Genomic DNA, 15,923 nt, shown 5'->3' with positions numbered 1-15,923 from the left:
AGTGAGCTATACTTGGACTGCTGAGGAGAAGAGGAGGTTAGGTCTGGCTGAGAATTTGATGGTGATGGTGAAGTTCAGACGGCCAAGGTGTCACAGATCTGGAATGCCAGAGATTGCATGGCAATCTGCAGGGGAAAACTCCCTGGGAAGGTTACAGCTTCACAGGGGAGTTTTCCCCTGCGGATTGCCAGTCTGCTCTCAGAAACACCTAGAGATGTCCTTTTTTATGTACATTCTGTCTTCCTTTCTTACTGCACTACAGTGTCATACTAAAGCTATGTTCTTTTCGGGCAAAGTCAGGTTGCAGCAGTGTTATTGGCTAGTGTCAGAGCAGCATAGCTGTCATCACTGTTCTTACTTCTAGAAGTGTTTAGGTGACAATAATTTGAACTTGTGCCTTGAAAAGCCTCCCTGCTCAGAGTGTTTATCTTAGTGGTTTTTATTGCAAAGTGTATGTTATGGTACTTTTCGTTCCTAATGGTTGTAAGTGGTAGTGGTACTTTAAGGAGAAGATGCCAGTGTCGGATAGCAGTTATGGAGATGAAAGATCTGGTTCTTTAGAAACCTCCTAATAAAGATTGCTTTCTGGAGGAAAGTTGGAGTAAGACATTACTCTACCCTGAGGACTCACATCCTCAGTGGGAGGCTACACAGCAGAAAAAATAGCCTTCCAGTTCAGAAAATTCAGCTTGGAGAGAGAGAAGGCAGTACAATCAATGGCAGTAAAAAAAATGAAGTAAAATACTTTAATAATGAAATATTTAAAAAGAAATCCCTTTTTTTAAGGCCTCTAATCTAAAAGATGTGCAAATGGTATTTATTGTTTGCAGGGGGGTTGCTGACTCATTCACTAAAGCCATTGATGAAACAATTAAAGGTCACTGTTGAGGGATTACAGAACTAAGAGAGAGATCTGCCTTGGGTGGAATGTCATTTATGTGTTTCACCAAATTTATTAGGTTTTTATAGGGCCAGGAGAGAGAGATTACAACGTTGTCTCTTGGGTCAGATGAGATTATATGGAACTGTACTCTAACTAGTTTATTACTCCCTGAACCATTTTAGCGTGTGTTCTGAGTCTTGCGGGGAAAGAACAGGCAGATAATTTGAAAACCTTCATCAGACAAAATCCAGTAGCTGTCAGACAGATCCTGACCAAGAACCGCATGTTTTTTCAATAACAGAGATTTGGGTAACAGGCCAAGAGATGGGACTTACTTCCCCTTCTTGATTTGACTTTACTGCACTTACAGCCTCGCAGAAGCGGTTGGTTACAGCGTCAGGGAAGGCTGTTGTGGTTTTATGCGAGAGAGGTAGGAGTGTGAGCAACCTTCCCAACCAGACGTTCCCTTCTGTCTAGTGAAAAGTCTTGATCCCGTTGGAGTGAGCCCCTCTGTCTGTCTGTTTGCGGTCCCACGTTCCTCTGCTGCCTCACCTCTTACACTTACATAGTTGCTGTGTTCCACTAGTAGGTGAAGCAGTTTCAGGTGTCTCATTTTGTCGTGCTATTTTGGCAGTCATTCGCACCCCGTGCTACTTGAGCAAATAATGCTCGTGGACCATAGAGAACAGCCTGTTCCTGCTCGTTCCTTCTCCTGCCCGGCAAAACCTTCTCTCAGCTGAATTCCTCCACTGTGCTGCTGCATATCTTACTGCTTCCCATCGCTCTTGCTTTCCAGGGAAGACTGTAGAACCACCCTTGTTCACCACAGCTTAGGATGGGTTTTCACATAGGGAAGAGCTGCCTCGCTCTTCCCATTCTACCTTCTCAACTCACAGCTGTTGGATCTTCATCACCAAATTTGTCACCAGATTTCCTGGGGGTAAAGGCTTTCATTCATTACGTGTAGACGTGGCATTTGGGGACATGGTTTAGTGGTGGACTTGGCAGTGTTAGGTTTACGGTTGGACTCGATGATCTTAAAGGTCTTTTCCAACCTAAATGGTTCTATGATTCCTCCTGGTGCATCTAGCATCTAGCAAGAGGATCCCAATCATCATCCATAGATGTTTTCCTAAGGTTGCCATTTCCAGGAGCAATAAGAGGGAAATGCTTTTTCTTTCTACTTACTGCCAGTTCCTTAATTTACTATAAATACCATTTGGGCATCGTTATGGCTAAGGACTTTTAAATGGAAAGTTTCTCTTCCGGAAAAGGAAGTGCAGGTAACATTGCTGTGTATTTGAAGAGATGGGTTTATTTCTAGGAAAGGAGAAAAATTAAGTCTTCTGGATCCTGAAAATTCCAAGGTGGCAGAAGTAAGAAAAAAATGTATTAAAAACCCAGAGAAACTATGAAGAATGAAGTATTTCTTAAGACAACTCCCTTTCTGGAGCTGAAACTAAAATACACTGACAGCAGAAAACGCTGTAGAATTTAAATAATATAAGCAATCTGCCCCTTTTGTAAAAGCTGGTCTCCCCTTGCTCACACGAACTTCCTACATCCCACCAGCTGCGAAAGTAGTTGTACTCCTCATCCCATTTGACTGCACGTACTGAGCAGTAGGGACTTCATCTCATTGTAAATCACCGTAAAATACTTCAGCAGTGTTCCATAGTAACGGGCAGTACTGTACTTTTTATTTGTGTGTACATTTTGTATGCACAAATGGTTGCTTCCAGTTGTATGTTTGTGGCATTTTTTTAAACTCCTTGCTTTCAGCAATGTAGAACATGAGAGAGAACTGGAATTGTTTATAGCCTTTTATGCCCAAAGCAGCTGAGACTCTCATATGAGTAAGATGAGTTTGTTAATTGTCATTTTGCTTTAATGTAGTGATTCAGAAACTTAATCTGTTGTTGAAATATTTATTCTGCTGTTGTTATTCCATTACTCTTTATTGGTTTTTGTTCATAAGAAACTATTCAAGGTAAAAAAAAAAAAGTATTTTATTTTATATTTTACATACACATGCTCATGTATATATTTATATGTATTTTATTTATAGATAAATAGATAAGCAATGTAAAACAATGACATTAATAAGGCCATCAGATAATAACATTGAAGTAGGCAGCTCTCCCAATCTTGTGTGCAAGTAGTCACACGCACAGCCAGGACAGTCAGTGATTTTCCTCACCACTCAGAGAGATCTGAGTGTGTCCGTTACAGGGTTTCCTTTTCAGGTGTTTGGCATTGGCCTTTGCTGATAAAGAGTAGTCTATAATCTCTTTGCTAAATTGGTTTGAAAGCAACTGATCGGTTTGAAAATAGTGCCCTGGTGCATTCCGTTAGTTGACAGACAGATGGCCAGGGCAATAAATGTATGCAATCCTAAAGAAGACTTGATTTGAGCCGTGCCGTAAGACACGAAAAGCAGATGAATAACTTTTCCAAGTTGTTTTCAGTCTTTGGTGCAAAGCATCCTGGCATTTGGGGCAGACTTTAAAGAGAGCCAAAGGAAAGGAGAGCACCGCAGTGCCCCATTCATTGCACAGAGCGTGGCCGTGTGCTTTTGCCAGGTGATGAGGAGGGGCGACCCCCACGTGCAGAACATGGATGCCCTTGTCCAGGCCAAGCGGTAGTTCTGTTTTCCCCATTTCTCTGCTTAGAATTAGACTCTTAAGTTAAATATGCTGAAAGTGAGTACCCGAATACAGATAGGCAGGTATTTTCTGACTGTAGCTGAAGGTTCCATGCCTGAACAAGAACCTGTATCTATATGGGCTGGCAGGTTTGGTGGCATTTAGAGTATAAATTATGCATGATTGAAATGAAGTGTATTTTAGTAGCAGATAGCTGAAAAGCCTTGCAATGTACTCCTAATTCAGCGGCATTGCCTTGAGCTACTCTGAGGCCTCTTTTTTAAACTCAGACATTAGCACAAAGCACACCTCTGACTGCAGGCATTTAAAGATCAACAAGGGCCAAAAAAGCTTTTAAGATCCAATGAAACCAGGAAAACAACCATGTTGCCTTTCAGTGTCAGGTTAGATTGCCTTCTTATGAGTGCAGCTATTTCAGGTACAGAGTGCTTAGTGGTTTGGGTCTTGTTGTGTGGAGAAAGTGTTCCCCAGAAAACATCTGTTTCTTTCACCTGCAAACCGCAATGTGCTGTGAAAAGGCAGGACTGTGTAGCCACAAAGACCCAGGGGGACGAAGGAAATCTGGCTCAAAGGGATGAGCATGGTTTTCTGAAACATGGTATCAAAAAGAGCACTTAAAAGGAGAGAATGCTTTTAGAGCACACGATACACCACAAATTGGGCAGGTCAGGTTGCTTGTAAGCTTGAAAAATCTTCCTGGATTGCTAATACTGTTTTCTTAGCAGCAATATTCGCATTCTGCTCAGAATTGCAACAAGAGGAGTTTATTTTGTTTCTCAGCAACTGTAAAATGTTCTGCTTTTCTGTAAGATAACACGTAATCCCACTGTCATCTGCAGCATCTAAATGTATGCAGTATCTAAATTGTATACGCAATATAGCTGCTGCTTTTCCCTTTTGTGGTCATGTCTTCGTTTTTATCTTACCATTACTGAAGTTCAGGTGTAGCTCTCATGTACGTACTACAAGTGTAGTACTACACCCTTGACTTGTAAAAATCTTTGTAGTGTATTTTAAGCCAACAGATAATGTAAACATTATGCTATATTTTACATATGTAATATACAACAAAATAATTCTCTTTATTCATTCTGAATGAAAAAAAGACATTATTTTAGAAGTAGGGAGTTACACATTAAAACTCCATGGATTTACAACTGCTAGAGAGCTGGCTAGTCTGGCTCTGTTTTTCCTTTCCCACAGCAGCGCTTGTGCTGAGCTGGAGAGGCATTTCTACTTGTTTTGGTAAACTCGTTGTGTGGCTTTTATTGGCCATGTCATTCCAGGTAGAACAGGGGATGTTCTAGCCATTCTTCTGGAAACATACTGGATGTAGTTTCCTCTTTTTTTAAGCCAACTGTGTTTCATAGTAACAAGTTAAAAACACTAAAATGAGAGTGCAGAAACCCAGGGAAGCTGCTCAGGAGCGATGGTTACGTCATTGCTGTTCAGTATGGCAACAGCATAGGTCTCGGGAGGGGACTGCAAATGAAAATGAGGAGCAGTGTTGGGCCACGTGAAAAAAAAATACTGAAAGAAAAGAGAAGTATCCCTACAGGAGAAATAAAACCTGCCCTCCAGTGCCCCTACATGGAGAACTCCTTGGCGGAATAAGGGGATGGGCGCAGGCCGGTAGGGAGCAGGGTGCTTGGGCTTTCCCAGGAGTGCTGGGTCTCGCCAGGGAGACACCAACGTTAAGGCGAGGGAGAAGGTGGCTCAGGTCACAGGCGGAACGCAGTGCCTCCCTTTCCGAAGAGTAACCGTGTGGAAGGAGATAACTCGGTGGTGTAACTGTACAGCAGAAGTAGGTCTGTCTAGTTGGCGCCCTCGGTTCAGCCTGTCAGGATAAACAGAAGCTTTATCCTTGTGCCGAATGCGGGAGGGGAGGGCCCTGCTGACCAGAAAAAGGCCAGCGTTCTCCTTGCTGCTTGTAAGGACAAGCGTACGGGCCCAGGGAACGGGTCGGCCCCGCGTCAGTCTCTGGAAATACCACGGAGCACGTTTTCTCTGGAACCCGGAATGCCTCAGTCCCAGCCTGGTGCCATAAAGAACTGCAACAAATGATAATCCCTGTTTTGGCTGCGGCCATGGGGTGGATGGGGCAGGGGGTGTGTAGTGTGTTGCCAAATCACACCTGCTCTTCTGGTCTACAAATACACAAAAGGTGGTGCTCTGGGCATACAGGGCAGAGGAGAGCCTTTCATGAGGTGGAATTTCAGCTATTTAATCAAATAAATGGTCTTCTAACGGCTGCCTTTTTGTTCTTGCAGAGGACGACATGAATAATTACATCAGACGATACTACAATGAGCCTAGCAGTGGTAAGTTTTGCTGGAAAATGTAAATGTGAGCTGGATTTTTGCATTGCACTGTGTGCTATGAACCAGGTGAGGCTGAACAATGACGTAGATCCATCGTGGAAATGAAACCCACCATGGCATCTCTTGGTTTGCTCCATGGAAGTTTGTACCGAAACAGTAATTCCCTAAAGGCTGAAGGGCCCCAGGATTGCTCCTGCTGAAGGCACTGGTAATAATTTGGAGATCTGGGAGAGGTTAATTCCCCCTAGGTAGCTAGGCTGTCCACTCTGCAGAGCGGTTCAAACGGACCCGGGAATGAGCGGCGTGGACAAAAATGAGAAGAAGTGGGGCGTTAGCTTAGCCCAGCACCATGCTGGGAACCTTTCAGAAAGGTTGAACGGCATGGTCAGAAACCTCAGCGGCGGGCAGAGTCTGTGACCTGCGGTCAGGCTTCCAATGGATGTCCCCTGGCAGGCGTCCCGCCGGCACGGAGGGCTCTCGCCCCGCTCTGCGGGTCAGCGCGAGCCCGGGGCCGAGGGGCCTTGCGGGGCCGCCTGGCACGGAGCTGCCGCTGCTGGGAGGAGGCGGAACCGGCTCGCTCTGCAACGTCACCGCACGGCAAGCAAGGCTGGGCTTGCTTATGCGTGTGAGATTTCATATATATATATTTAAAAAAAAAAAAGTGTGTGTGTGTAGGTATAATGTATTATGTATGTATATCCCCATATATATATCCCATATGTACACAGGGATATTTATAAAAAGATGGGTTGTCTGCATATACACGTACATATACAGAAGATACACATACATATATGCGTGTGTACACATATAAGTATAGTGTATTATATGCATTTATCCCATATATACATCCCTATATGTAGTATGTATGCACACGGTGAAATATAGACATATATAAAAAGATAGGTATATCTCTATAAGAATGTGTATGTATATATATACACGTACCTCTGTGTGTATATATATGTGTGCATATAAATCTATAATGTATATCCCATATATATACACACAAACCCAGATACACAAACATATATAAAAATACTTAAGTAAAAATATATACATACGTTTGTGTGTAAGTGTATAATGTATCATATGTATCTCCAAACATATGTACATCCCCATATATATGAGAAGACTTCTATACATATAAAGGTATGTGTGTGACCGTATATACATATACAAAGATGTATGCATATGTCTTTACATACATATAAAGATGTGTGAGAGGCTGTGTATATATATATATATATATAGATAGGTATTTTATCTAAATACATATATTAAATATATCAAAATATATAAAGATATGTAAAGGGGTGGGGCTGTGACAGGAGGAGAGATGGTCTTTGAATATATGTATATATATTACAGACATAAAAGATGTATCTATGTATAATGTATTTTATATCCCCATATATACATAAACACACAGAGATATATACATACATAGATGTATATGTAACATAAGAATAAATGAAAGTGTGTGTAAGTGTATGGTTGTAAATATATATGTGTATAATGTATTATATGTATATCCCTGTAGATACATCCCTACATTGATATACATGGGGACATATATATATGCTTATTAAAGACCTCTTGTTTTTTTCATATATATATATATAAAAAAAGATATGTGTGTGTGTATATACATACAAGTTTTGTATGTATTCTGTATTATACAAAATATGAATTTATGTGTATATATAGGTATAACATCTGAGGTATATCCCCATATATACCCCCATATGTATACAGCAATATATATATCTTTATATAGTAAGATATGTATACGTGTATGTGCATATGAATATATGTCTACATATGTTTCTATATATGTAAAGATCTATAAAGGTGCATGTGATTGCATATATATGTATATATGTTATATGTATTATGAAATATAATTATGTGTGTGTTTGTAGATAGAATGTATTATGTATCTATATCCATATATTTATACATGTATATAATTATATATAAAGATATGTCTGTATGTGTGTATACATACGTAAGTCTATATAAAGATACATAAAGGAGGGTGTGTGTGTGTGTAACTGCATATACATAGATATGTTATATATAATAAATATATATTAAAAGGGGGGTGTGTATGACAATATACTTGCAGATTTTATATGTATACTATAGTTAAGTATAAAGTATGTATCTGTGTGTGCATACATATATAGGTATAATGTATTGTAGATGTCTACCCCATATATATATATATATATATATATATGTGGGGATATACAAATACATATTTATATATATGTGTGAGAGAAACTGTGTATATACATATTTTATATTTCTTATGTAATATATGTAGAAAGTGTGTTAGTTGACTGCATATACATATATTTTTAATATGTATATGTATATATCTGTATATCACGTATAGATAAAATGTATTATGTATCTATATCCCTATATATACATTCCCCATATATACAGAGAGAAAAACGATTCAAAAGGGGTGTGTGTGTGTGAGTGTGTATTTTATTTAAAAATAGGTAATTATATATATTTTAAAGGGTGTATGTGAGACTGTATATACATATCTTTTTAATCTGTATTATTATGTATAATCTGTATTATGTATATATTTTATATATAAACTATATGTGTGTTTGTGTGTATATACATATATATATAGGTATATGGTATCTTATAGGGATATCCCTATACATCCCCCTGTATATAGGTATGTGTAGCTACATAGATATTTTATATAAGTATAAATATATGTAAAGATACATATGTGTGGGTGGGTATGTGAGAGCCTGTGTATATACATATATAGTTTATATGTTATGTATTAGAAAATACATGAGAGTGTATATATATATATATACACACGTATGTATTACGTATGATATGTATTATATATAAAATGTGTGTACCTATATAGGTATAATATGTTATAAATGGGGTTACTTACATATACACACACATTTTCTCTATAAATATAGATAAATGTGTATATAAAGATATGTATGTGTGTATATAAAATCTGTATATATGCATGTGAAAAACTATACACACATAAATTATATCTATAAAAAAGTATGCGCACACACATATAGGTATACAGTATTATTTTTATTTGTGTATAGAGCTCTCTATATATCCCCATTATATATATGACTATACATAAAGATGTATGAATCTATACTTATAGGTGTACGTACGTTTAAAAAGATAGGTGAAAAGGAGGGGGGGAGTGACCATGTCTCTGTATATACATATGATTTTATGTATGTGTGTGTGTTCACATTAGGTATAATGTATTTTTCATATATATCCCTATATATACATTGCTCATGTATATACACACAGTGAGATAGACATATGTATATATAAAGGTAAGCATTATATATACATTATGTACTATATACACACACACATATATATACCCCCCATATCTGTATGGATAAATCTATATATAAAGATTATGTGTATATAAAATAGAGGGGTGTGAGAGAGTGTGTATATACCTATGTGTTATATATAATATGAATGTGTGTGTGCACATAAACATACAGGTATGTGGTATTCTTTATAGGTGTACATCCCTCTAAATACATCCCCATAATATACATGGAGATACAGAAAAAGGTGTATCTCTGTGTGTATGTATACATATAATTTTATAATACATATAGTATGGATGTGTGTGTGTGTGTACCTAAGTCTAGGTATAATGTATTATATATGTATATCCCTGTGTGTACATTCCCCATGTATGTATAGACACAGTGAGAAATGTATATTTTATATATAAAGGTAAGTATATGTGTGGGTGAGAGAGTGCATGCGTGTGTATGCTATTTAAAGACAGATAATTATATGTATTTGAAGGGGGAACTATGTGTTATATAGTATCTGTACATATACATCGGTATAACATATTATATGCAGGGTTCCTACTCCCATCTATATGGATAATTCTATATATAAATATACATATACAAAATGAGACACTGTATATAGATACGCATATATATATATATATAGTCTAGAATATATATATATGTGCACACATATATAGGTATATGGTATTATTTATAGATGTGTATTCCTCTATATACATCCCCGTAATATACATGGAGATACATAAAAAGGTGTTACCTATGTGTGTGTGTGTGTGTATATACATATAATTTTACATGTATAATGTGTAGTACATATAATATGATATGTATGTGTGTGCACGTATAGGTATAATGTATTATAGATGTATAATCCCTATATACACATTCCCCAAATACATACACACAGTGGAAAAAAAAGTATTTATATATAAAGGTAAGTATATGGGTGTGTGAGAGAGACTGAGAGTGTGTGGTCTATTTAAAGATAGATAATTATGTGTATTTAAGGGGGGGGGAAGACTATGTAGTAGATATATCAAATGTCTGTGTGTACATATGTAGGTATAACGTATTATACGCATGCAGTTCCTTATACATATACACATGTAGATTACAGGGAACATGTAAAGAATGTTGGTGTATGTGAGTGATTGTGTATATATACCTACATATTATTTATACTTTGTGTGTGCATGCACACACATATATAGGTATACAGTATTATTTATAGCTGTGTATTCCTCTGTATACATTCCGATTATGCCTAAAAGCAATATATAACTAAAGAAGGGGTGTTCATGTGTAAGTATAATGTATTAATTATGTATGTATATTCCTTCCTCTGTATCTATTCCCCATATATGCAAACATACACACACATATATAGATACAGATTTATATAGAAAAGAGGGTGTGTGAAAGTATTTGTGTGTGTTTGTCTATTCCATTTGACAATAGGTAATTCTGTACCAGAGAGAGTATGTGTGTGTGTGTGTCATATATATATATATATATATATATAGATGTATGCAATACTATTTATATATTAATAGCCCTCTCTATATACACCATTATATATATACGTGGCTATATAAAAGCTGTGTATATCTAGACATAGGGCTACAGAAATTTTTAAAAGCTGTAGAAATAAAGGGTTTGGGGGTATGTGGGAATGTATTCATGTATAGATATGTTTTCACAGAGGTACACCACTTTGTATACATTTTCTCTCCTTCCATACACGCATGTACAGAACGATGTACATATATTTATATAGAAAGGGGTGTGTTTGTGTGTAAAGTTGTTAGACACGATGTAGTTTAGATATGGCTATGTACACACATCTGGAGGTGGATGGTATTATTTATATATGTATGTGCCTGTTTTGTATCTGTGGCGATATATCTCCTCCATCAAGAGGTGCGTATCTCTACCTGTGATATAAAAAGAAGCTATATAAATAAAGGAGGACGGGTGGTGTACATACACAGCTATTTTATATAGGTGTGAACAAAGCTCGAGGGGGCAGAGGCGCAGTGGTTTTGGGAAGGTGGCTGTTGCACTCTGCCCGGCCCAGCTGTGGTGAGCCGGCGGGGCCCCCTTCACCTGCCTCTCTCTGCTCTCTTCCCCGCAGACAGCGGCGTCCCCGAGGCAGCCATCTGCGTCGTCACCACCGCCGCCATCGACGTCCATCGCCCCAACATCTCCTCCGACCTCTTCACCGTGGAGGTGCCGATGCGCCTGGGCAGCACCGGGACGTCCGCCAGCATCACCTCAGGCAGCGCCTCGCGGTCGACCGTCAGCTCCGGCACCCAGGCCTGCAGCGAGAGCAGCCAGACGCTGGGCTCCTCCCCGGACTGCAGCACGGCCTGCGAGGACGCTGCGGAGGCCGGCGCCGGCCTGCGGGCCGACCTGGCGCCCAGCCGGCAGCGGGTGGCCCACGCCATGGTGCAGGAGCTGCTGTCGTCCCTGTCGGAAGAGGCCTGCCTGGCGCAGAAGGGGCTGGATCCTGTCAACCTGAAGCTGCCCAGCCCGGCAGGCTCGGTGGGGGCCAGCCCTGGCCTGGGCCACCGGCTTGGCATCTACAACCACCGCAACCAGGAGAGCCTCGACGTCTTCCAGCTCAAGCCGCTCCTCGACTGCCCCCAGGGTGCCCCGACGATCGACGAGAAATACGGGGCGCTGGGGCCCCCGGAACCACAGCTGGGCAGGGTTCCTGAGGCATAGCAAGAGCTTGGGGAAACGGAGACAGCTGCGGGGACGTGCTCGCTGCGCTGGGTCAGGAGGCTGCCACAGGCGCGGTGGCGGTGCTGGAGACAACCCCTGCCATCTCCCGCACTAACCGCCAGCCTGGGACCGAGCCAGCATCGACTCTGCCCGCCAGTGCCTGTGGCGCACGGCAGGCCTGCCCTGCCACCAGCTCTGGGCCAGCTGCGACCTACGGTGTCCTCTGGGGCACGGTGGACCTCCCAGCATGGACCCGCGGTGCCTGGGGGGGGACAGACAGACGATGGACCTGTCCCGCTGCCAGCCCAGGGCCAGCCCGACGGTGCCTGGAAGCACCATGGACCTTCCAACCAGTCCAGGTCCAGCACAGACTCTCAGTGCCTGGGGGCAGGACAGAGCTGCTGGACAGCTTGGCCCGAGCCTGGCCCCCCAGCCCGACCCTACCCAGGGGCTGAGCACGGCTGGGAGGGGAGCGTGGATGGGAATAAACACTGACAAACAAACACATACTGCCTCGTATCCCTCTTTCATTCCCTTCCTCCCTCCCTCCCCTTCCATCCCTGTCTTCCTTTCTTCCATCCCACCACCACTCTTCTGTGCCACCCCATTGCCCACCAAAAAAAAACCCAACACCACAGTGACCCCACCTCTTTCCAGGCCAATCCTTTATTTGCCCTTATTCCACACCCCGGGTGCAGTGCAGGGTCCATCGCCATCACTCACTTCTTCTTCAGGAGCTCTGTCATCTCCGGCACCGCCTGCAAACAACCACCAGTGCCATGGTAGCACATGCTCTCCCTCTGACAGCCGCCCCCCGCCCCCAAACTCTCCATGTGCAGCACCCAACCCCCACAATTACACTCCGCACCCTCCCACCCCTCATGCCCAGCACACCCCTCCAGGGGCTGTGGGTCACCCCAGCTCACAGCACTCCCCACTTCTCTCCTGCTGAATAAAGCCTCTTAATTATTTAAGAGCGCTACATTTCCATTAGGTGGAAATAATGCATTCGTACAAAATTTATTAAGGAAATTGTCTACATGGTGTTTCTTCAGAATGTGACTTTGGCTCTGGCTTACGAAAAGGCCCGTGCTCGCCGCCGAGGCAGCGGGCATTAGTTCAGGAATGGCATTAAGTGCTGGCAGTTTCTGCCCACGCCTCTCCACAGAGCCACTACAAGCTCCTGCCAGTGACACATGTGGATGCGCGCGCAGGCAGCTCGCACATGTGAGCCATAGGCACTTAACTTGGACATGGGCTAGCTCACAGTTCAGTTTTCCCAGAGAGAACTGCAAGTTCCTCATGGGCATCAGTAAGGCAGCAAGCCCAGGCAAAAATTAAGAACCCCTCCTGCCAACTCTGTACTTTCATACTTGATGAAGCTTAAAAATACATGTAAGCACCTACGTGCAGTTATTTCTCAAAATGGTTCATATTCAGGAAACTAGAGTAGAGGCAGGCAACACACACGATACCTTCTACTGGCAGGGATTGAATTTTGAGCATGGAAGTAATGAAATCATAAAACAAATTCTTTAACAAAACAACCCAAAGCAAACACCCTCACCCAGACATCTTCTACACTTACTAGATTAGATAATATAATCTAGCATTAGATCTCTCTGAAAGAGTTATCCCGCACACCTCCAAGTGTCCAGCCTCACCTGAAATAAGTCTGCCACCAGTCCGTAGTCTGCCACTTGGAAAATTGGAGCTTCTGGATCCTTGTTAATGGCAACAATGGTCTGCAAGCAACAGTAAAGCACCATGAGAATATATGTATTGATTAACATCTAGGGCCGGATTACAGTGACAGGCCTTATCCGGGAACCATGGGCTAAATCCTCTCCGAGCCCCTAGAAGCAGAAGATACACACTGCAGCATTTAACAAACATTTCTCCTTTCCACCTCAAAAACAAACACCCCCCAACTCCCTTCCCTGCTCCTATGGGGGCTATCCTTCCCTGTTGAAAAGAGTCTAGAAAAAAAATTACTACACAAGATTATCTACAAGCTCTGAGACATGCCATTACAGAAATAACTCAGAGGTAGCATTTAAAACAAGTACTGTAAAGCCATGCCTAAAGGCCTCTGTACTTACTATGGGACATATCATTGAGTTTGTCACACAGTAGAAAAATGCACATTATCAAAATCCCAACACAACAGTCCCAAAAACATCCTTCTTGGTTTAAACTCTGCCATATAGGTGAATCATTCTGTAAATGTCTGTGACGGATTCCAGCAAAATAAATATGGGTGTCCACATCAAAATCTACAACAGGATGGGGAGCACTCCATAAAGGATGGGGGGGGGGGGGGGGGGGGGAATAGACGACAGCTCATAAAGTGAGCATTACACCAAGCAGGGGTCTAAACCACAGCACTCTGATACTGCCTTTCCACCTAAATGCTGCCAATGTAAACTCTGATTTGAGGCAACAAGACTCCTCAGGACAGCTCTAATCCAACAGTTACTTGATACACTTACCTGCCATTCCCAGGTAGCCACAGTTTATGTGTCTGTTTTACTCCCTCCACTGAATGTACTTGTCCAACAAAATTAATGGCTTAGTAGCATACACCTAGTGGCAGTAACTCAAAGATAAGAGTTTGCAAATCCTGTATTTTTAGGCCCACAGAAATGTTTTTTCTTCACGGGTCATTTGTATCCTGTGACTCGCTATAAAGAAGGACCACATCATATACGCAAGGAGGAAGTACCTACAGCAGAGCGCTGCTGCTGCCCTCTTGCCAGCTCCTAAGCAAAGACCTGCAAGTAGTCCAGTAATGCTTCCCCCGAAATATTTTTCCCAAAGTTTTATTGCTTTTAATTCAGTTATCCCATTTGAAAATGGAAGCGTCCACTGACAATTTTAATAAAGACTTCAACTATACTCTGAGGCCCTACCATGCTCTGCAGAACCATTCACAGCGGCATGAGGCCACAGGGGCTAACGCTGAGGGCTGCCTGAGGCCAGCAGCTGGGGATACATTGGCAGCTGCCAGCTCTGTCCTTATCGCAAAAACAATTAACACCAGTTGCTTGCAAAACTGTCTTAAGCTTCAGTTTGGCAGCCTAGTCCTTCCTCTGTCTCCATCAGCTGAAGTAACTTCTTGGTAAGATCCGGTTCTCTACCTCATCGCTAAATCAGACTTTCCATCGTAAGAAGCAAAAGCATCACCTTGCTTGCAACAGAACTTTGCAAGTTAAGCCTCTTCGAAGGAAGAAATACTCTAACTACCTCATGAGGGAATTAAAAATAAGGAAAGAAAGCAACGACGATTCTCCAGGTGTCCTCAAAAGCTGCATTTTCTACCTTGCTGTAAAAGGACAAATAAATTATACATTTCGCTTGGTAGAAAGCATCTGACTACTTTGGACAACGTATCCTGAAGTGTACAAGTTCACAATGCCAGATAATTCACAGTGCTGAGGGAAGACGGGGGACACTCCAGAGAGTTGCCAAGGCTGCATAATTCTTTATGTTTGTAAAAATCAGGTCTTTTCAGTAACTACACCATCTATATGCTTTGGCTAAAAGGAAAGCAGAGCACATTTCAAACACAAATAAGTAAAACTGCATTTTACAATACATACATTTGTTTACACTAGAAAAACTACGATATATGGGAGAAATGAAACCATTAAGTATGCATCTCATCGACAAATTTCATCTGTCCTTATTTCCTATAAAAGAACATCTCAAAACACCAAACATGACACTGGAAAAGCCAAAAAAGCAGAGGTTTTGCTGTTACGGTACAGGACAATATTGCTGCTCCATAATTTTATATCAAAGGAAATTCTGGCACTTAAACATAATAGGTTCCAGTATTGCTGGTAGTCTTAACTGAGATAAGGCAGGAGATAAATACAAACAGGGTCAGAGCAAGTTTTAAGCAGCTTTAAATAGACAGTTCTCAGTCAATGGCTGATACTAATCC

General features: G+C 41.5%; 2 protein-coding genes across 8 annotated transcripts in view; one reads left to right on the top strand and one right to left on the bottom strand.

Annotated features, from left to right (window-relative positions):
* Positions 1–12,477, top strand: part of TMEM266 (transmembrane protein 266) — a 91,125-nt gene extending 78,648 nt beyond the window's left edge. For all 4 annotated transcript variants that reach the window (XM_030013425.2, XM_030013427.2, XM_030013426.2 and 1 more), the window contains 2 exons: positions 5,820–5,870; positions 11,382–12,477. In XM_030013425.2, coding sequence (XP_029869285.1) covers positions 5,820–5,870; positions 11,382–11,974 — 644 coding nt within the window. In that variant the 3' untranslated portion in view covers positions 11,975–12,477. The remainder of the gene's footprint in view (positions 1–5,819; positions 5,871–11,381) is intronic.
* A 147-nt stretch (positions 12,478–12,624) lies between these two features.
* Positions 12,625–15,923, bottom strand: part of ETFA (electron transfer flavoprotein subunit alpha) — a 43,812-nt gene continuing 40,513 nt past the window's right edge. For all 4 annotated transcript variants that reach the window (XM_030013439.2, XM_030013438.2, XM_030013437.2 and 1 more), the window contains exons 11-12: positions 13,639–13,719; positions 12,625–12,732 (exon numbers count right to left, since the gene is read on the bottom strand). In XM_030013439.2, coding sequence (XP_029869299.1) covers positions 12,694–12,732; positions 13,639–13,719 — 120 coding nt within the window. In that variant the 3' untranslated portion in view covers positions 12,625–12,693. The remainder of the gene's footprint in view (positions 12,733–13,638; positions 13,720–15,923) is intronic.

Source organism: Aquila chrysaetos, chromosome 5 (genome assembly GCF_900496995.4).
Source record: "Aquila chrysaetos chrysaetos chromosome 5, bAquChr1.4, whole genome shotgun sequence".
In the NCBI taxonomy this organism is placed as follows: Eukaryota; Metazoa; Chordata; class Aves; order Accipitriformes; family Accipitridae; genus Aquila; species Aquila chrysaetos.
This window is presented reverse-complemented; position numbering and strand designations above follow the sequence as displayed.